Source organism: Adelges cooleyi, unplaced genomic scaffold (genome assembly GCF_023614345.1).
Source record: "Adelges cooleyi isolate 19-005CV unplaced genomic scaffold, UGA_ACOO_1.1 ACOO_flye_CR_arks_rails_tigmint_CR_PRNA_21, whole genome shotgun sequence".
Taxonomy (NCBI): domain Eukaryota; kingdom Metazoa; phylum Arthropoda; class Insecta; order Hemiptera; family Adelgidae; genus Adelges; species Adelges cooleyi.
The window spans coordinates 10,063,764-10,084,319 of record NW_026095871.1 but is presented as its reverse complement, the minus strand read 5'-3'; the positions used below and the strand labels follow the sequence as shown (position 1 = coordinate 10,084,319).

At 27.4% G+C, this 20,556-nt stretch overlaps 4 protein-coding genes across 7 annotated transcripts; 3 read left to right on the top strand and 1 right to left on the bottom strand.

Moving 5' to 3' along the window:
* Positions 1–613: 613 nt before the first annotated feature.
* On the top strand, positions 614–6,033 carry LOC126834771 (nucleolar protein 58). Its single transcript, XM_050566935.1, has 15 exons — positions 614–850; positions 949–1,025; positions 2,209–2,308; positions 2,372–2,580; positions 2,677–2,876; positions 2,946–3,091; positions 3,454–3,580; positions 3,644–3,807; positions 3,880–4,082; positions 4,440–4,570; positions 4,645–4,761; positions 5,299–5,382; positions 5,502–5,591; positions 5,678–5,740; positions 5,801–6,033. The coding sequence occupies exons 1-15, from the start codon at positions 806–808 to the stop codon at positions 5,866–5,868; spliced, it is 1,824 nt and encodes a 607-aa protein (XP_050422892.1). The 5' UTR covers positions 614–805; the 3' UTR covers positions 5,869–6,033.
* Positions 6,034–7,209: 1,176 nt separating this feature from the next.
* On the top strand, positions 7,210–16,543 carry LOC126834195 (lysophospholipid acyltransferase 6-like). 3 transcript variants are annotated; one of them, XM_050565950.1, is made up of 12 exons: positions 7,210–7,360; positions 7,450–7,646; positions 11,477–11,625; positions 13,201–13,278; positions 13,574–13,665; positions 13,833–13,944; positions 14,190–14,325; positions 14,461–14,575; positions 14,952–15,157; positions 15,280–15,480; positions 15,540–15,691; positions 15,760–16,539. In XM_050565950.1, the coding sequence occupies exons 2-12, from the start codon at positions 7,572–7,574 to the stop codon at positions 15,857–15,859; spliced, it is 1,416 nt and encodes a 471-aa protein (XP_050421907.1). In that variant the 5' UTR covers positions 7,210–7,360; positions 7,450–7,571; the 3' UTR covers positions 15,860–16,539. The 3 variants fall into 3 exon arrangements, with proteins under 3 accessions (XP_050421907.1, XP_050421906.1, XP_050421908.1); XM_050565949.1 differs by lacking the exon at positions 7,210–7,360 and having other exon boundaries at positions 7,401–7,646; XM_050565951.1 differs by lacking the exons at positions 7,210–7,360; positions 7,450–7,646 and adding an exon at positions 9,158–9,176 and having other exon boundaries at positions 15,760–16,543.
* LOC126834197 (N(6)-adenine-specific methyltransferase METTL4) lies at positions 16,339–18,485 on the bottom strand. The gene is given in 6 exon segments (XM_050565952.1): positions 16,339–17,053; positions 17,136–17,313; positions 17,459–17,574; positions 17,577–17,632; positions 17,695–18,041; positions 18,111–18,485. Coding segments are annotated over 6 exon segments (1,083 nt in total). The 5' UTR covers positions 18,336–18,485; the 3' UTR covers positions 16,339–16,892.
* A 152-nt stretch (positions 18,486–18,637) lies between these two features.
* On the top strand, positions 18,638–19,898 carry LOC126834198 (uncharacterized). 2 transcript variants are annotated; one of them, XM_050565955.1, is made up of 3 exons: positions 18,638–18,780; positions 18,860–19,053; positions 19,125–19,898. In XM_050565955.1, exons 2-3 carry the CDS (start codon positions 18,861–18,863, stop codon positions 19,283–19,285), a joined length of 354 nt encoding a protein of 117 aa, XP_050421912.1. In that variant the 5' UTR covers positions 18,638–18,780; position 18,860; the 3' UTR covers positions 19,286–19,898. The 2 variants fall into 2 exon arrangements, with proteins under 2 accessions (XP_050421912.1, XP_050421910.1); XM_050565953.1 differs by having other exon boundaries at positions 18,641–18,786; positions 19,125–19,878.
* The last annotated feature ends 658 nt before the right edge of the window (positions 19,899–20,556 follow it).

Below are 20,556 nucleotides of genomic sequence, written 5' to 3'. Positions count from 1 at the left end.
CCTGATAAGTATCACACACATTATCATATATAAATATTAAACTTAATATTGTAGTACAACATTTGTATTAGATCATTAGCCTTATTTTTTTAATTCCTTAAAGAGCGACAGAAAATAGTTTTGTTTGTTGGAAATGATTTCCACATCTTGCATTGTTATAAGGAAATTTGTAGGTATCACGTTTTATCTACAGTGTAGGATTGGCTTTTTATTACTTGTTTTTGTTATGGAAATAATGTGAATACGTTTCAGTTATTATAATTTATTCATAATAAAAATAAAAATCCTATTTTAATATTATATTTAAACCCTGCTTATTAATTAGATACTTTTTGAATTTAGTTTATTATTTTATCAATTATTACACGTATTTACACGTTTTAATACTGTTTATAACTGTTACTTTGTTTAAAATTGTATTTAGTTTAATCGCAGTTATCGTTATTCGTCGTAGCTCTGCGGTATAAATCGGAACGACGCGTCGTTTAAAATTGGCGGCCTTTTCGTTTATCTCATGAAACATTTTTTTCTTCCATGACTCGTGATAAGATATATAACCTTAAATTTTTTATATAAATTATAATTCAAATCTACTGTAATATCACGGCGTGCGGTGAAACTCGTGTGGATTGTGGAGGAGGGCTGTTTAAAATCAAACCAAACACGTGCGTGTATCACTGTCTCGGCAAATACGTTTGTGTATTATTATTTCTAATGTAATCGGTTTAATTTGTAATTTTTTTTTACTCAAGTAATTTGTTTTGCATGGTTTTCATCTATTGACTTTCTTCATAATATATTCATTATGTTGGTTTTATTCGAGACGTCGGCTGGATACGCTATATTCAAAGTATGTCCGATATTTGTATTCATTTTGTAGGCTAGTTAAATATTTCACGTTGCCGTTTACCGATTTTGACTGTGTGTGGTTGTTTTTATATATTTTAGCTATTGGACGAAAAGAAACTGAAGAACGTCCCTGACCTCTACACGTATTTCGAGTCACCAGAAGAATCTAGTAAAATGTATGTTATATTTTTATTTTTCCACATTTAGGTATATTATTGCGTGGGTATCTAGGGATTTATTAAGGGGAGCTCTAAGAATGTATTGGCCCCGAGTGCTTAATTTTTAAAGAGGGATTTAATGACATACCTTTAGTGTGATAAGTTCTGTAATATAATAATGTAATTATGAGAAATCTACTTATAGCATTTTTCTTGCTGAATTTTAATCAAGCACCGAAATTAATTTAGTTTAGTGTAATCTAGTTTTTGATTTAATATATCCTGTTCATATTGTATGTAATCAATTTTTCTTCGGCTATAATGGCTATAATTAATCTCAAAAATATTTATGTTTCTAATTTTATTACACAAGTCAAAAAGTAAATTATTTTGTAAAGTACTATTTACGTTTTTCGGTGATTTTAAAAAACTCCAAAATTTAATTTAATAATATTAATTTATGTATTGTATAATATTATGCACCTAATTTTAATGATTTTTTCTGCTATATTTTGAATTACATGTAAAACGTTTCACAAAATCATGTACAAATACTGGCTTTTACAGTTTATTTTGTGTGTAACCAAACAAGTTTCACTGCACTTTTATATAACCATTTTTATATTTACAGAAAAACACCTATAAATACTTTTTTTTAAACAAAAATGGTCGTTCAATTTTTAAAAAAGCACATCAAAAAATAGTTTTTTATAAAATTTTTCTAAAAACAGGACATGTTACTGGTTATGCAAAATCTAGCTTCCGCATGTAAAGGCGATATGGTAGTAGAATAGAAAAAATAACTTGAAGTATTCAATTTTTTTTTGTACTCTGGGATGTGGAGAAAACATGTGGATGAGTCGAAAAAGTCGCTCTGGATGTTGTAAGGGAGAGTTTTGTGTTTTGTGAAAAATAAGAAAGTTAGCAATTGCACTAGCATATCGCCTTAAGAAAAATATAAATTGATGTATATTGGTTATTTTTAGTTTTATAAACTGCCCAAAATTTCTAACTCTGTCTTGTCAATCTGCTTAATTATAGCGCTAATACAATTTGTACTTTAAGACATTACATTTTTTTATATTATTACTATAAAATGTGTTATTAAATCAACTGCAAGAGTTAGTTCTTTTTGTTATTTTTTTTTATGACCTAATAAGCAAACAGTAAAATATATTAATTTGGTAATTATCAATTTTAGTGTCAAGTTAAAACATTTTCAAAAATTTGAAGATACTACTGAAGCATTGGCGTCGGTAGCATCTTTGATTGAAGGAAAATTATGTAAATCATTAAAAAAGGTAATATTAATAACAATTTTTTATGTACAAATAAAATTATAATGCGTATCTGAACAATTTTAGGTTATCAAAACTCACGTTAGCAGCAGTGATTCGTTAATGGTAGCAGATCCAAAATTAGGTTCTGCTATTAAAGAAAAGTTTAATATTAGCTGTGTTTCCAGTTCTGCAGCTGCAGACTTGTTACGATGCATTCGTTCACAATTCGAAAATTTATTAGTAGGTCTTCCGAAGAAAGACCTTACTGCTATGTCTTTAGGTCTTGCTCATAGGTAATTATTTTTAGGGCTACTAAACTTCAATTTTAGTTGTATATTAATTGTATAACTGCTATTTAATAGCATATTAATATATTTTTTCATTTTCAGTTTGTCTCGTTATAAACTTAAATTTAGTCCAGACAAGATAGATACAATGATTGTACAAGCTATTGGTCTATTGGACGAATTAGATAAAGAAGTAAATAATTATATAATGAGATGTAGAGAATGGTATGGTTGGCATTTCCCAGAACTTGGAAAGATTCTTACTGATAATTTAGAATATGTTAAGACAATCAAAACTCTCGGTAAGTTGTTTGATGCAAATAATAATATGTTAGTATTGGTTTGCTTGACAATAACTTGTAATTTTTAAGGTATGAGAGAAAACGCTAAATCAATCGATTTATCAGAAATTTTAACCCCTGCTTTGGAAGATCAAGTTAAGACTGCTGCAGAAATATCGATGGGAACTGAAATTGCCGACGACGACATCCAACATATAGTACAAATGTGTGATGAGGTAATATAATTTTTTTTCTTATGTTAGTAGATATAACTTGCTTAGAGTTTAAATTGATTTACATATAGATTTTTTTTAAATATGTAGTGTATAGAAAATTTTATTGTATGATCGATTTTTTGAGATGGAAATATGTTAAGTATATAAGTTGTACAATTAAATGTACATACATTATTTTTAAGAAGTCTCAAAAAATTAATTTAAATTGTTCTTTAATCATTTGATTTGACAATGATTTATAATATTGCTTTAAAAAAAAAAAACAATTGTTTGATTAATCTTTTTATTTTTATTAAACACCCTTTGTCAATTATATAGTTTCATAAACTAATTCAGTGTTTATTGTTATATTCGAAAAACAGATATTAGATATTTCAACTTACCGAACATCCCTTTCGGATTATTTAAAATCTCGAATGATGGCTGTAGCTCCCAATGTAACTGTACTTCTTGGTGACCTGGTTGGTGCTCGAATGTTAGCTCAAGGAGGTAATGTTTTTATATTTCATAAGAAATTAACAGTCAGCATTAAATAACATTTTTATTCTACAGGTTCGTTGGTGAATGTAGCTAAAATGCCTGCATCTACAATTCAGCTTTGTGGTGCTGAAAAAGCTTTGTTTAGAGCCTTGAAAAAGAAACACGATACTCCTAAGTATGGTCTTATATATCATTCCAGTTTGGTGGGTCGCGCAACTGCAAAAGTTAAAGGCAGAGTAAGTATTGACGACTATTAATGAAGTCACTTATCTTTATTAGGATACAAACTTATAACATTATTTTCTTAGATGTCTCGTATGTTGGCTGCAAAAGTTGCACTTGCCGCTCGTTTCGATGCTTTTGGTGAGTCGGACACCATCAGTATGGATTTAGGTACAAATCATTTGGCTAATTTAGAGTACAAACTACGCCTCATGGAGGAAGGGTCTATGACTAGGATAAGTGGAACTGCTAAAGCAAAAGCTAAATTCGAAAAATACCAAGTGAAAAGGTAAAATAGTTTAAAAATATACAATTATGTATGTAATAATTAGAATAAGATTAAATCAAAGTTGAGAAAACACTGGTATGATGTCATATTAGTATTTCGCCACATGAGTTCTAACACCACTTAACTTAATTCCCAGATTAAAAGGAGCCATAAAAACATTATTTCATTGTGAAACATCTTGTATTGATGTTGGTTTTTATCCCGTTTTCAAAGCTTGTTCACTAAGACATGGTGACCTTTTAATCGGTCACGAAAAACCTACATACTCATGATCGGCAAAAATTGAATTAGGCAGTGTTAAAACTCACATGACTATTTAAAGTTAAATCTAAAAACTACTTAATTTTATATTTTTAGGGAAGTTGTTCAATATCAAACTGCTGCTGATTCTACCATACCTAGTAAACGTAAGATAGAAGAAACTGGAATAAAACAAGAATATGAAGACAATTTAACATTAAAAGAAATTAAACAAGAAACTGAAGAAAGTAATAAATCTAATTTCTGAGATGTTCATTGATAATTTTAGTATTAAATATGTCTTGTACTTTATCTTGCATAGCTCCACAACCTCCTAAAAAGAAGAAGAAGAAAAACAAGGACCAAGCTAACGGTGATTCATTTATTGAAAATGGTGATACTACATTGAAAAGTGAACAAAATTCAATGGTTGCTGAAGGTAATATAGCACTTTTTTATTTAGTTGTTAATTATTAATATATTGTAACAGTACTTATCTCAGTTTAGAGTAAAAGAATTTAAATCTCAAAAGTTTTTTATTAAAAAGATCGGTAATTGTGTAGCCAACTAAATAAAACATCTCTACCAAAATTTTTGCAGTGACACTTATTAATATTTGCCAAATTTTGAAAAACATATTGTTCAGAGAAGATATATTTGAATAACCAAGTATTGAAAATGTTATTAAAAAAAAAAAAATCATTTTTGTTTAGTCTTACGTACGTTGGTAACATTTCTAATTTGTTAGGTTATTAACCTGACAGGCTAATGCTATCTGAAATATTTTTATAAAAAAATATGTGCAATTGATGGCTTGATATAGCAATATTGTAATATATAACAATTTTATACTATTTTTGAAAATGGATTAAAAAAAATAGTATAGAATAAATATAGTATAAATAGTAAGATTAATATTGTATTGAAATATTAAAATATATCATTGAAGTAATGTATAATTAAAATATTTCAATAGAGCAAACTCCGAAAGATAAAAAGAAGAAGAAGAAGAGGGAATCTGAATTAATGGAAGTAGAAGACACAAGTATTGTTGAAAATGGTAATAGTATTGAATTATCTTATCGTCTTTAAGTTTCCCTTAAAATAGTTTAACTACCTTTAAATAGTTCTATGTTGAATAAAAATACAATTGTCAATTTTAAATTCTACTTATTTTAGAACCTCTGAAAAAGAAAAAAAAGAAGAAGGATAATAGTGACAACAATGATTCTGTTGTTGTTGCTGATTCTTCAATTAATGAGTCTGTTGGTGAGTAAACTAGTCACATTTTTACAGAATTAGTTTGATGAAATTTATCAATTAAAAAAAAAAAAAAATTATATTTTAAATTTCAGCTGAGTCGGGCAAAAAGAAAAAGAAAAAGAATAAAAATCAAGTGGAAGAATCTACGAGTATTGGTAGGAAGTGTAGAATGTGTTTGTTTACTAAATGTTTAATCTATTTTATTTGTATTGCAGAAGAAGCCGTAGTGGAAGAAGTAGTGGAGAAGAAGAAAAAGAAAAAAAAGTCTAAAGGTGCAGAGTAAAAAATTATGTTAAATTTAAAGCTCTTGATATTGTGTCGATTATTGCAAATTAAGAATTATCTTAATTGTTTATTTTTATTTTTGTTTACCTGAGTCTAAATGAAATTAGACTATACATTTAATACAAAATAAATTGACTACATTCGTATGTTACACACATTTTAATGATTGAAGTACTGTTATCAAAATGTTACCATATGGTATATGGTAATAAAAAATATATATCTTATACTTTTTTTTTATATATGTATAAAAAGTAATTTACATTATATTAAAATCATATTCAAATGTTTCAGCTCATAAAATATGTAGTGAAATCTTTCCAATAATTATTTTCTTTATGTTAGGAGGTAGCTTAGGTTAAGTTTTATTCAGTACAGCTGATGGTTAATAATTATTGCATTATAATTCTGAACTGGAAGTATTATCAATATATTCAATCAGAATGGAAAGTTGTTGTGTTCACGATACGACTGTCATTTTCTTAGTTGAAAAAACAAAAGGAACAAAATACATATAGATGTTGATTAAATACAAATTGATAGTCCACGTCGTGTAATAAGTCGGCCGCTAGTAAATGGAAGCCAGAAATACAGTAGTATGGGAGTTGGGAACCAAACCAATAAAGAGCACTAACTCTCTAATAAGGAGGTAACAGGGTTAAAGTTAAAGAAGTAAAAAAGTTAGCGCTCGACGGTAACCGACGCGACGCGCAGTGGTCTAGAATCCGAAAAGAAGATGGATTGTCACATTAACTTCTAAAATACGGATTTATTTGTTAATTTGTATTCAGCGAATTCAAAAAATATAATTTGACTATAAATTTTGAATGGTTTTTAGCAAAAATGTAGGAGATATTTTCGATAGCTTTTTTTGGATTCTAGACCACTGTGTGACCCGTTTGAAGTATTTAGGTACTCACAGGCTATTGGACATCACAACATTTGTAAATTTATTTCTATTTTCCTAGTAAATATACTTAGACTTAGAAAACGCTTCGTTTGATTAAATTACGAGTAAAGTACAGGCAATTTTTTACAAAAGCTTAATGTAAAGATAAAACTGTGGTGTTTAATTATTAATTTTGTAATAAAGACTTTTTAGAGTAATTATTATTCAGAAAAAATAACCTTTACGTGTTACTACCCAAGACAGCCTAAGTCAAGTATTTGTATTACATTCGGTTACAAATTTCGGCGGGTATTTAACGTATCCGTTATCAGTATGCGGCATTGGTTATTAATTATTGATATGAAGTCTGATGATAAGAGAATTTTTTTTACAGCACTCATTGCGTATGCGAATTGCGGTGTGCCGCTGCCGGCAATAAATTACTGCCAAGTGCCAACAAACCTTACCTAAAAATTCATTGGACATTTGCCTGTGGTCAAATATTATAGGTGCTATGTATCGCTTAGCGCTTCGTGCACATTGTTGTCTTGTTAGCGCTTATTTTTCATGTTTTATTGATAAAGATTGTATATGTAATATGGTAGGCAATAGATTAATACAATTGTACTTTGTAGTAACGTTGCCGTAAACGTTGGTAATTTTTTTTTTTTTTTTGGTTTTTCGACTTAGTTACTTTTTTATTTTGGTACCGAGTAATCTCATTCTCATTTTACAATTCGCTGCAATGAAGTCGTGATATCTACTACGGAACTCATTATTGTTAAATAACGTCCAATTATAACGAGTCAATAATGAAACTTGAAAATTACCACGGAAGTGACATTTTTTTGCCACTGTCCAACACCGTTGGGCTGACAGTAGATTTAGTAAGTACCACAAACAAATAAGTTACCATTATTACATGATATTATTTTACAGTAATATTCGTTGCCAAACATTTTAGTATCTCTCGATTAACCGAATAATGTGTCAGACAGTAATAATTACTATGTATTTAAAATTAAAATAATTACAAAACTATAGAATTGTAGAACTCTGAGTAAACAATTATATTGCATTTATCAAAAATTAATTTGAAGTCTGTTACAAGTTTTCTTTGTTTGCTCAACTTCAATAATGAACATACCACATTAATATAATAATTGAAAGTTTCATATGATTTTAACATATTTTTATAATCATTTTTTATGTAAAAAAAAATTATTATTATAATCATATTTAATTTATTATAACATTGTTCTCAATTATGGTTCAATACATTTTTTTGAGTAGTATTCAAAATGATAATTCAACGGGTGAGCGTCGCTCAGTTGCACCTAACTGTGATATTAATATGTTTGTACCTAACAACGGGTTATAAACTAAAAGAAGTCAACTGCTTTAGTCACATTATAAATATTAGTCCACAAAAAATTTCTGGAGAATAAGTATAGAATACGATGATTATACTTGAAACAAATTGTGTATTAAGTAGATATAGATAATTCGCCGTGATTGCCTATCTTATATATATAAAAGTTGTTCGTTTCACACAATAACTTACCTTCAAAGTATGTTTTGTTGTACTTACATGATATGTTTTTATGCACTGAAAACGTTAGTAGAACCAGAATTTTTCTTGAGATTAGTTTTTTTTTTAATATTTAAAATTTTGTAAAACTAATTATTTTTGTTACATACTAATATCTCTTAGTATTTTTAATATTAAAAAACCTTATCGTTATATTAAAATCCTGATACTTCTATCGTCTTTAGCACAAAAATCCATATCTTTATGTGTAAATTAAATATCAAAAATGCAATTTATAGGTTGTTAAATCATTGAATAAAGCGAGCAACTTTTACACGTGTAGGATAGGAAATTATGGCGAGTTCGGCCCAATGACGTCGCTCGGCTATTCTAAATATCCTAATATCTCTTTAAATAGTATTTTTTTTACATTGGATTTTGACCAAATCGTTTTTAATATTTCTGACTACAATAATTTATTATTTAATTATAATTTGAAGAACAAATTTTTTTGTGTGTATGCTGCAATATTGAGGCTGTAATTAATTATTCTAAATTATGTGAGAAGGGAGAACTTAAACATCTTATTTCTTTCCGCTCTCTTAAGCACTGGTAGTTTCACTACCTCAAACCTTTTTTTTTGTAGTCTTGGGTATTTTAGTTTTTAGTAGATATTAAACTCGTCGTATAAATAATGTTTTAAGTTCTCTAAAATGACCTTTAAATCTTCTACAGAATGGATGCTTTATTGTACTATTTTATAAAATTATAATAAAATAATGTCATGTACTAATACTATAATAATGACATATACTAGGTAATGTGACAGTTATGAAACCTGTAAAAACAAAAAAAAAAACTCATGACAGACTGTGACACATAAAAGGTAATGCAAAAAAAAAAGGTATTGAATCATTTTTATAGTATCGTTTTACAATTTGAAAAAAAAAACAATACAATTTTTAAGACTTCAGCTTATAGAAGCCACATAATATAAAATTGCTTACTAATACAATAACTTGTACTTAACACAATAAGTAAACTATAAGGAATCATGTTTCATTGACATTATATACAGTGAATGCACAATGCGACATTTTTAAATTTCTCCTATTAATTTATAAAAATGGTATCACATGATATTTACTTATCAAAACAAAAAAAATTACCATTATTAATATTATTTGAGTTTAATAGTGATTTACAAAACTTACATTTTAACATTATTTTCTGCTAAATATTGCTATGTTATTTAGATCTAAATATATTTATTTACTTTTGTAAAGCTGAGAAGGTATTTTACAATGATGTATGAAAAATGTCTTGTATTATGAGGAAATAAAATTGATTTTATAAACATTTTCAATTAATTGGTCAAATTAATTTAATGCAATTTCATCAGAAAACTAAACATGTTACTTACATTAAAAAAATCATACATACAACAACTAATACTATTGTATTTCTAATAACTAGTTTATAAAAATTCTATGTATCGTTTGCTAAAAAAAATATTGGTAAAAAAACTAAAATTTATTTAATTAAATTTAAACATGACTAAAATCATGTAATAATAGGTAAAAGAGATAAAATATTGTTAGGGAACTCCATTAAAAAAAAAAAAAAAAAATATATATATATATATTATGTCATAATATGATTGTCATATTAAGGTAAGGTCATATACTTTTAACTACATACCTAATGAATAATTATTATAAATTAATTCAGTATGATAGAACTAACTACCTTAATACAATAATAACTTAGTTATAATTATAAATATTGTTTAATTAATTAACATTAAATCATACGGCCACTATTAAAAAAAAAATTTCTACAATTATTACCTTTTAAAACTAACTTCAAAAAATCAAAATCATAAGGTTTCAGCTCCTTTTAGTGTAAACTTAGTATGCATTTATAGACATGTCTATTAATGCATAGACATGTTAGTTTCAAAGGGTAATAATTGTAGACATTTTTTTTTTTATAGTGGCCATATGATTTAATGTGAATTTATCAAGGTAGTCATTAAAATTGTGAAACCAATACAAGTCTTAACATTATGTCGCACTTAATACAACATAGAATACTATGAACATGTGTTTACATCAAAAAATATATATAATTATAACTATGTTGATATTGTATTAAGGTCATAGTTAGTTCTATCATACTGAATAAATTTATAATAATTATTCATTAGGTATGTAGTTAAAAGTATATGACCTTACCTTAATATGACAATCATTGTATTATATAATACTAAGACTAAATTATTAGACAGCTTGTTTCGCAGTTTTTGCAAAGAAGATTGAGGGTTGAAGGACTAAGCGGAAAACTAGATACCTTATTTTGATTCAAGAGTTTTTAATTTGGTGCCACTGAGCGAGTAAACTTTATATAATTTTAAAACAAAGAGTATTTTAAACAACCATGTTAATTTTATATTAAGTATTAGGTTAAGTATAGGGCCAAGGTCACTTTGTCATACGGTTCCTTAAAAGCACATTTTACACAACACTATTTTTGTTACAATGTGTTGTTCATATTTTATTCTAAATTTGGTAAAACACATGCCTTATCCACTCCCTAGAATTTCATTCTGGGTCTTATTTCCAGGCCTTAATTTCAAACATTTGCACTTTAAGTGGGTACATAAAAAAAAAGATAAATTTGCCTTAAGTCAAACTAAAGGGTTGAATTGGAAAAATACATTTTTGTTCAGTTCCTCATTTATCAAAAAATAGGAACTATTTCCTTTAAGATCAATAATAAATTAGAGATTGCAATTAATAAACAGCTTTATTTCAAAAGTATTTATAATTAAAAATTTCAATAAAAAGAAAATTATTATTATATCTAAATGTATGGTACTATCATTTTTGTTCTTTTAAAGAGAAAAATTCCAGTTCATCGTTCTTTTTTTAAAAAAATAATGTAGATCCAAGCTTTGTTTTTACAAAAATAGCTAGTTCCAAAAATGTTTTTCTCCAAAATACTGTTCAGGTTTATGATATTTTCTTATCATAATATTATTGTGTAAATCAAATTATTTGAAGACTTGTAGGTTGTTTTGTTGATGACTTATTGATTTACTGATGACATGAGATCAAATGTATCTTACAGTTATTATTTGATAAAAAAATGTTTTATTTAATATATAATTTTTTTTTTTTTTAGGTGAATTTTGTGGTTTGCCAACTAATAGCATTATGCATAGCACCATTGATGTACGTGTACCTTCCTCCAAAGAATCAGTACTACGTACTACTCCGAGAAATATTTGGGCTCTTAATTGGACTGAACATGGCCTATATCTGTTTTGGATAGTAATGAACTTTTTTTTGTTAACTTTTTAATTAACTTGATATTAGGCCAAAAGCAAACAGTTATAGTTTAGTTACTTACTGAGGTTTATATAATGTAACAGAAATTGAAATGTGATTTGTAAAACTCAACAAATGCACTTTGTAGTTATATAACAATACAATTATTTTTTTTTTCTAAACAAATTCAAATGGGCATTAAAAATAATGAGACATTGTTTACCCATTTTTATTTAAGTAACAAATGTTTTTTTTTTACGAACTATAAGTATTCTTTTAATCGTCTCGTCAACTTTTAGGCACACGTTTCATTACTGCAAATTAGTTATTTTAGTTTAGACATAAAACTCACCAATGTATTGAGTTTACTTAGTACACACTGAGAATATACTATGGACTTTGTAGACCATTTTTAAGACTGGATTTATTCAGATTCGAGATTTAAAAGTACATATATTCTAAAAGTTCTACTTATGCAATGGGATGTGTTATTTTTAAATACTATAACAAGTATTTTATCTAATGTTAAAATATTTTAACAACTTAAATGTGACATGAATGTAAATTTGAAATTTACATAAACATAACTTTTTTTATTATCATAAATAGTAAACATGTATTATTTACAACTGCTACAGTTATTAATAATACCATGGCTGCTGCATAAGTTTGCCGTACTTAGTTATTTAAATACATATTTAATGACAATATTATCTTGCAATATCAGTCACCTCATTTTGCTCTTTTGTCCCCCTTTCCAACAACGGACTAACGACTTGTCTTGGAAAAATCGTATCACACTTGCACTTGTTTTGATACGAAGGATATTTTTTTAAAATTTAAGTATACATTTCTAATCATTTTACCAGATTGTAATTGTACTTAACAATTTCAAGAGAATAAATTGAGTTCGTGTATCAACAAAATAGATTCTTTTATAGATCAAATAAAATGTACAAAACAAATTTGTACAGGCTAGTAATTCATAAAAAAGAATATAAAGCGTTTAAGAGAAATGCTTTGAATATTATACATCAAAAATTATATTTCTGTAATTTTTACTCCATTTTTGTGTGTATTACAAACAATTTAATACTTGTTGTAACTGATAAACTTAGTAGTAATAAAGATACACTTTTGAGCAGATTTTTTTTATATTTAATATTTTTACCACCTACAAATTTGCATAGAAGAGTTTTTTTTTTCAAGTAATTTCATCATTCTTACAGACCTGTGAATACACTAACTTCACTATGCTCCAAACTCACTATTTCCCCTACCTCATTGTGCTGGCATTTTTTTATTCATACTTCTTTGTTCTAATGTTTTAATTAAAAATGTTTTTAATAGATTTCATCAATTATTTTACTATGCAAAATACACTACCACAACCAATATTATGTTATATTATACTAGTGGTAATTAAATTATAAACACAGATAAATATTTGATAATAATCATCTACTTCTTGAAATATTCTAAATATTTATGAAAATTGTCTTGTTGATTTCGGAGAGTGCCTTGTGTTCTTAAGCATATTATTTTAGTTATTTCTTATAATATGTTTTTATGTTACAGCCAAATGTTTCATTTAATACTTCTACCGATGCTATGCTACATTGTGATAAAAACACAGAATCCAAATATGATACATAAGTAAGCAAATAACTATTTTCACAAGTTATGTAAAATTGATTGTTAATCATATTGTTGCTCATAAAAAATTTCTAATGTGTAAAATTAATAATTTTGACATTTTATATCCCTCAATTTAGAAGAAAATAGATTTAAAAAAAACTAATATCATTTTTTTATATAATATATAGCGTTTTGTCTTTTCTACTGAAAAATTAGGATTTAGCACATAAGAGGTTTTTTCTTGTATGGGATGACGATATGTATATATAATAATTGGAATTTGTATTACATTTATGTATTATCATACTTTCAGAGCTGTTTTACTCGTGTGTTGTCTTTATTTGTCATTATTGCATATTTATCGACAAGTTTACGAGTATGGTTCATATACTCTCGATATAACGGGTAATTATCATTCTTTTAAATTGAAATGTCTTTTTAAAAAATGAAATGACAAAATATGAATTATATTCTACTAAAGAAGTTGTTATATAATTACAGTATTTGTAGTTTTATAATCCAATAAAAAGTGTTTTATAATTTTTGGATAATATTCAATTGTTGTTGATTAGGGCCAATAATGGTGATGGTACAAAAAATATCTGCCCTTGCTTGTGGGTTGCATGATGGATTATTGAGCGGTAAAAAAGAACAGACGGAACTTCAAAAACGTTACATGATCAGGTATTGTATATTGTATGAGGTTAATGAAACAAAGATGCTTAATTAACAAAATATACCAATATAAATGTACGTAATTAGATAAACAGGATTGACATTTTATATAATCTTTACATTTTTTATCAAATTTTAATAAATACTATTATAAAATGTATATAGTCGTACCAGTTTTAGGTTTTTAAAATAATCCAGTGATTTTTCTAATGATATTAATAATAATGTAAGGTTTTTTTTTAAATTTTTCTTAGAAAAGTACCTTCGCCAATTAATTATATTAGTTATCTGTTGTCTTTTCAAACGATTCTGGCCGGACCTAATGCATTTTTTGAAGACTACATGGCTTTTTTGAATGGTACCAATTTTCCAGACAAACTGCCTAAAAATGTAAGTTTTAAATTAATAAAAATTTAAAATATCATACTTGAATTAGTTTTATATCATAAATAATTATCAAAAGTTTATGTTTGTGCAGTATTCTGTCATACCTGTTTTTTTTGTTTGTGTTAATTTTTATTATAGGCCAAAAAACCACCATCTCCGTTAGCTAGTGTTGCGAAAAAAATCTTTATCACTTTCATTTGTGCCAACGTTATTTATTTTATTGTCCCAATGTATCCAGCTTCTATATTGAAAAGTCAGTATAACTACTTAACTGCAATAACGTAATAGGGAAGTTGCAAAATATATTGTTTTAACAAATAATGAATAACTAAGTTATGTGACGTCAGTCGAAGCTTCTCACAGTTTAACTTGGCTGCCATACAAATATTTTCTAACGCGATTTGTTCAAAACTTATTTTTCTTTGTTATGTAGTATTGATACAAAATGTGTTACATTTAATGCAACTTTCCTATTTATATATTTCAACATTATCATTAATAATAATCTCCAAAATGGAAACAATTCATCACATGTACTATTATTTCTATTTTAAGTGTCCATTTCACTTTTTTTTTATGTATAATTTTTATAATATTTAATTTGTATGTACTTAATTTATTTTTGTCAGGCGATTCGTTTTTGATCGAATCTCCTATGTATGCAAAAGTTTGGTTCATCTTTATGTTGACCACATTAACACGTTTTAAGTACTATTTCGCTTGGACTTTGGCCGATGCAGTTTGTAATGCATCCGGTTTCGGATTCACCGGTTACGACGAAAATGGTGAACAGCAGTGGAATTTACTGGATAACATTGACATTAAGGGAGTGGAGGTAATTTTTTTTAGTATTATATTTTTGATACCAGAATTGATTGTAAACAAACATATAAATTAAAAACGCATACTTTAAGGCAGAAGCTAAAATTCATTTGAATTAAATTTATCATTTTACAGTTGGGTGTCAATTTTAGAGCTACTATCGATGCATGGAATAAAGGCACAAACTTATGGCTACGTTATGTTATGTATGAAAGGGCTTCGCCTAAGTACAACACCGTAATGACATATACGTTGTCTGCATTTTGGCATGGTTTCTATCCAGGATATTATGTGACCTTCCTTACTGGAGCGTTATTCACAAATGGCGCAAGAATGGTAAATATATTAAGTCGATAATATTTTAATATTGTTTATTATTATTATTATTATTTTAGGTACGAAGATGTTTGTGGCATAGATTCCAAGAACCCAAACCGGTTAAGCTGTTATACGACGCAGTCACTTTATTTCTGACTAGACTTTCGTTGGCTTACATGACTTTTCCTTTCATACTTTTAGAGTTTACACCAGCATTACGTGTATATTGGTAAATTTACAAACGTCTGTGTGTCACTTTTTAGTTACTTAACTTTGTGCATTGAATTTTTTTTTCAGGCACCTCATGTTTTATTTGCACATAATCACTGCGCTAGGCATTTACGTTATGCCATTGGTGATTCCTCCGCTCAAGACAGTTAGGAAAAAAGCACAATAAAACTTATAAAAAAAGCGACAACAGCAAAGACAGCTATGATTTTTTACAATTATTGCATTACTTATAATCGAAAAAAAGACTGCACGAATTGATTATCAAGATTTAAAACGGTGCAAAATTAATCTGGGAATGAAATGTTTTAATATGTACCTAGTTAATACGTAGACAGGAGTATCTATTTTAGTAACATTTATTTATTAGTCGGCCACACCATTATATTAAGTCAGCATTAAAACTCATAGGTGTTAAGGAATTTGTATTTTTTGTTTTAATTATACTCAATATATAATTACGTTTATTACTATGTAAAAACTACATATTAAAATGATAATAATGCAATAAAATCAATTGATAATATATATTAGAAACAATTTTTTGGACAAAAATATAATTTTTTTTTTTATTTTACAGTATCATTTAGGCATTTTTTTATAAGGTATTGAAATTTTAATGTAATTTTTTTAAACCTATGGAGTAAAAATCTTTAAGATTTAGTCATTAAAAAAAGTTAGTAATAATATTCCTACTGTTAGTTTGATTTTATAATATTTTTAAGAGCCTCAATTTCAAAGAACCATTAGTAATTTTTGTTACTTGGTTCATAAAATTCAACATTATCTTACCAGTTAAAATTGTTTGTGCTTATTATATTTTACATACAAAGAAACCACATATTTCTCACAATGCATACTTTAAAATGAAGTCGATCTTTTTAGTTTTTTATTATGAGAGAAAAATATTGATTATTTAAATTAAACGCTTCATTTATATTTATTAGCTAGTAAAAAAATTATATTTTTTTAAATGTTACATACAAATTCAGTGTACACTACCTCGATAATCTCATAAATATTTTGATAGTATAAGAAAAACAAATTTGTGCTCATATTTGAATATTATTTATGCTTTCAATAAAATTTATTATTATTTTGTAATTTGTTGAGCTTAATTACTTATTATAGAATATATTATTATTGCATTATTAAACTAATAATGTTTTCAATCTATGTTTAAGGTATTGAAAAAAAGTATATTACGTATTTTCTGTACACTGATTTGAAAGAAAATTATCGTACAAGAATAAATGCTGAAATTTTAATGCTTCCAGCCCGTAACTCGTCCATTTAGGCAACAAGTAACGTGCAAATAGCTCTAAACAATTAGGCTTTTCTGGTAAATAAGTAATTAAAATATCTGAAAAAAAAAAAATTGTAAAGTGTTTATGGCAACAGTGACTTTAGCCGTTACGACAAATAAAAACAGCATAAAAAGTCACCAGTCAAAGGAGGTTTGTGTGAATGTACCGAGCTTGGCACGCTCACTATTAATTTATTATCTTCTGGATTCGTAAACGGCATTTGATTGTTGCATTTTCTACCGAATATTATTCGTTCATACGGCTGTTTACCCGGAGGAGGTGTGAAATTGCATACCAATTCACCACAGTTTGTCACCTGAAATTTTAACCTCTATTTAATTAAATAAATCGCCAAGAGATTGGGAGATAGAATTGGTGGGTTTTACTTAACTTAGGGTCATGAAAAAAGGGGTTTTTGGGTTTTCCTCAATAATAAAAAGTATATAATAAGATTAAATTACTTTAACCCAATACCAAGTCGAAACATACGTCACGTTCCAAGCCGGGAAAAAAGAGTGTTTTAATGAATCTATATGATTTTGTGCATTAGTACACCAAACGCACACTAAACCACCGGGGCAAGGAGTTCATCTATAGGTAATTTCTCCAAATCATCGTCTTGGATCATCGTGTATCTGTGAAATAGCAACATCAAATTGAATTAATTAGATATCATTTTAATTCAGTTATTACTTACCCTTCGTTAATTTTAACTTTCTTTTTTCTTTTTATATACTTATTAGTCCAAGGAGGATCCATTAAAATTAAGTCATAACTTTTATTTTGTAATTTGCTTAAATCAGTAACATCGTCGCAAAAAAATTTACATAACGGAGGAAAAATGTATTTATTGGTAATGTGCAAGGAAGAATTCTGATTTTCTCCAAAACATTTATTTAGTACACTAGTTTTTTCATAAAACTCGACAGACGCTTGTCTCGCACACAAATTATTATTGGATTGGCTGAGAGTTTTTGAAAATATTTCCGTTTGTTTTTTCAGTTTTGATAAATATGAACTGATTTTTGTATGTAGGTCATCGTCCTGTCAATGAATTAAAATCAATTTTATATTGTTTTGTTGAAATAATAAAAACTGCTCAGTTGTACCTACCTCCAAAACTAGTCTTTTCCTTTTACGTTTTTTAGAATCGCCAGCAATTTCGAGGGGGGCGTTTTGACTATCTCGAACAAACGGATTATCGATATGGAAAAAATGATTATAGAATTTAGGGTGATGACAGTTGTCTAATTCTGTTGGGTTTGTATTGTATAGCTCAGATATGTATTGTTGGTGTGATATACACCAACCTTCATCGTCGCTGTATAATACACTCATTCCGATTGTTTAAATACGTTGTTATTAAAACAAGCATCTAACTTGTAAGCTATTTAAGTGTATACTGTACAATTAGATTTGAGTTTAATTTAAATGAAAAAGTACAAAACGTTTTGAGTTTCTAGTTTAGACCGGGCTTTTGAATTTTGAAATTCGTAAATCGGTTTGATTGATAAGTGATAACAGCATAACGATAACGCTTACCGTTGTTACCATCATTGTGGTAAGTTTGAAAAACGTGGAAAAAACAAAATCGTCTCAGTGTAATTTTAACAACGGTTTGATAACAGTGACGATAACAGGAATTCCACAACTGGGCGTCTAAACAATAAATTGAGTAACAAGTGTTATTGTACTGTTTGTTTTGGCGTACACTTCAATTCTCTGTTCTACACGCTTAAAAGTGCAAGACCGATGCGCTTAGTAATTCCGCTCATCTAAGAAGGTACAGGTGAGTGTTAAATTTAAAATTCTCATACGGAAATTAATTGTATATGAATTAATTCGACATTTTGTCACCGCAGAATGTCAGTTGTGTTGGACGATCCAAACGAGTTCACGAAAAATCCGTTTTACAAATTTCACGAACCCAGCGATTACAAAGCGTTCTACGTTACATTAGCCCTTTGTACTGTGTTGGCTGTTGTGATCGTCGTACTCAACGTGTTTTTCTGTTGCTTCTCCAAACACCGTCACTACTGGAGAAACAGCGAAACTGGTAAAGCTGGCATTGTTTGTTTTTCGGGGGGGAAAAAAAAAGTGTTATTAAAATTATTGTTGAAATTTTAGGAAATCGATATATACTGCCTATTTGGATTAAAACGCCAGCAAAACAAGCTCCGTTGGATCTGAAAGAGCTGGAAACCAACTTCTCGCGTCCAAAGCCCGTGTACGATTCGGGAGTGCCCCAAGAATTCGTTGAGCTCCACAAAAAGGAAAGTGACATATAATTGACATAATGTTTCATGTTTTCTATCCTTTGATATTTTTGATCGTTATTGTTGTACTAGCGGTCATAATCGCTATAGTTCGATATGGTGAGCGATTTTGTTCTGTACACAGAGACCCCGTAATGTACAACAATGATCACGAGCAATTTGTCGAACAAGTATCATACGCTTAACCTAATAGCAATAATTATTTATCGACTGCCGTCACTTAGTATTAAATTATTCGAGCACTCATCCGTCCATTTACACTTATAACGTACGACCTTTAAATATTTTATATTATATTGACCGCAATGAATATCTATGATATTATTGCTTTAGATAATATACACATATTTTTTTCTTAATCTAAATATGTTTTGAATATTTGTATTGAATTAATTCTCATTAATGTTATACAACTTTTACTAATTTTCTATTTTAAACTTATTTAAAAATGTATTTAAAATACACAAATAATTATTCTCAAATGATTTTCAAGAAGCAACGAACAATTGATTTTATTGTTTTTAGTATTTTTACGTATTATCAATAGTTAATAATTCACCATACCGTTTTTAAAATCATAATCATTTGAAAATGAATATTATTGATTTTATAATAAATCAAAATAATTACTATACCATTAATGATATTATATGTTTGAAAAACTATTTTTCTTATAATTTTTGTGTATTTTTTTTTCAAAGTAAACTAATAAGCAGGAAACTAGTATACTTTAATTTAATTGATACTTATTAATTAATTTTTTTATAAATGCTGACTGTTTTAATATTTAATTATTTCCTTAAAATAATATTTATAATAAACACAATTCCGTCCATATTGTGATTATCGACTTAAAGTGATTCATAGAATCTCAATATTATAATATTTGTATGTGTATTTTTATTGTATTCCAAAATTTAAATTTTATATATTTTTCTATGAAATAAACAACGTATTAATAACTTTAGTTATTTGTATACTCGTATTTTTTAGTATTAAAAAATATCAACGTGGTGATAGCTAGAAAAGTATCATCTCACATCTAACAACATGAATATAGCCAGGATCACAATCAATTTCAAACAAAAGTATTTAATTATCTAGGTGTATAGAAATCTCGTTTAAATATGAGGTTTATTCCAATGTTTTTTCACGATTTATTCACAATAATAAAATAGTGATTTTTTTATTTTTTTTGTTAAGAATTTAAAATAAATAGTTATTTTGCTTTTACGTCAACAGAAACCGTGCCTGAAAGTTACTTCACTGGCCAAAATTGTAAA

Bases quoted from the DNA above. Each gene is read 5' to 3' on its own strand.
- LOC126834771 (XM_050566935.1), top strand. From the start codon at position 806: ATGTTGGTTTTATTCGAGACGTCGGCTGGATACGCTATATTCAAA. The intron at 4,571-4,644 runs GTAATAAATCTA...TATCTTGCATAG, and splicing joins TAAACAAGAAACTGAAGAAA to CTCCACAACCTCCTAAAAAG. The intron at 4,762-5,298 runs GTAATATAGCAC...ATATTTCAATAG, and splicing joins AAATTCAATGGTTGCTGAAG to AGCAAACTCCGAAAGATAAA.
- LOC126834195 (XM_050565950.1), top strand. From the start codon at position 7,572: ATGAAACTTGAAAATTACCACGGAAGTGACATTTTTTTGCCACTGTCC. The intron at 7,647-11,476 runs GTAAGTACCACA...TTTTTTTTTTAG, and splicing joins TTGGGCTGACAGTAGATTTA to GTGAATTTTGTGGTTTGCCA. The intron at 14,326-14,460 runs GTAAGTTTTAAA...TTTTTATTATAG, and splicing joins CAGACAAACTGCCTAAAAAT to GCCAAAAAACCACCATCTCC.
- LOC126834198 (XM_050565955.1), top strand. From the start codon at position 18,861: ATGTCAGTTGTGTTGGACGATCCAAACGAGTTCACGAAAAATCCGTTT. The intron at 19,054-19,124 runs GTAAAGCTGGCA...TTGAAATTTTAG, and splicing joins CTGGAGAAACAGCGAAACTG to GAAATCGATATATACTGCCT.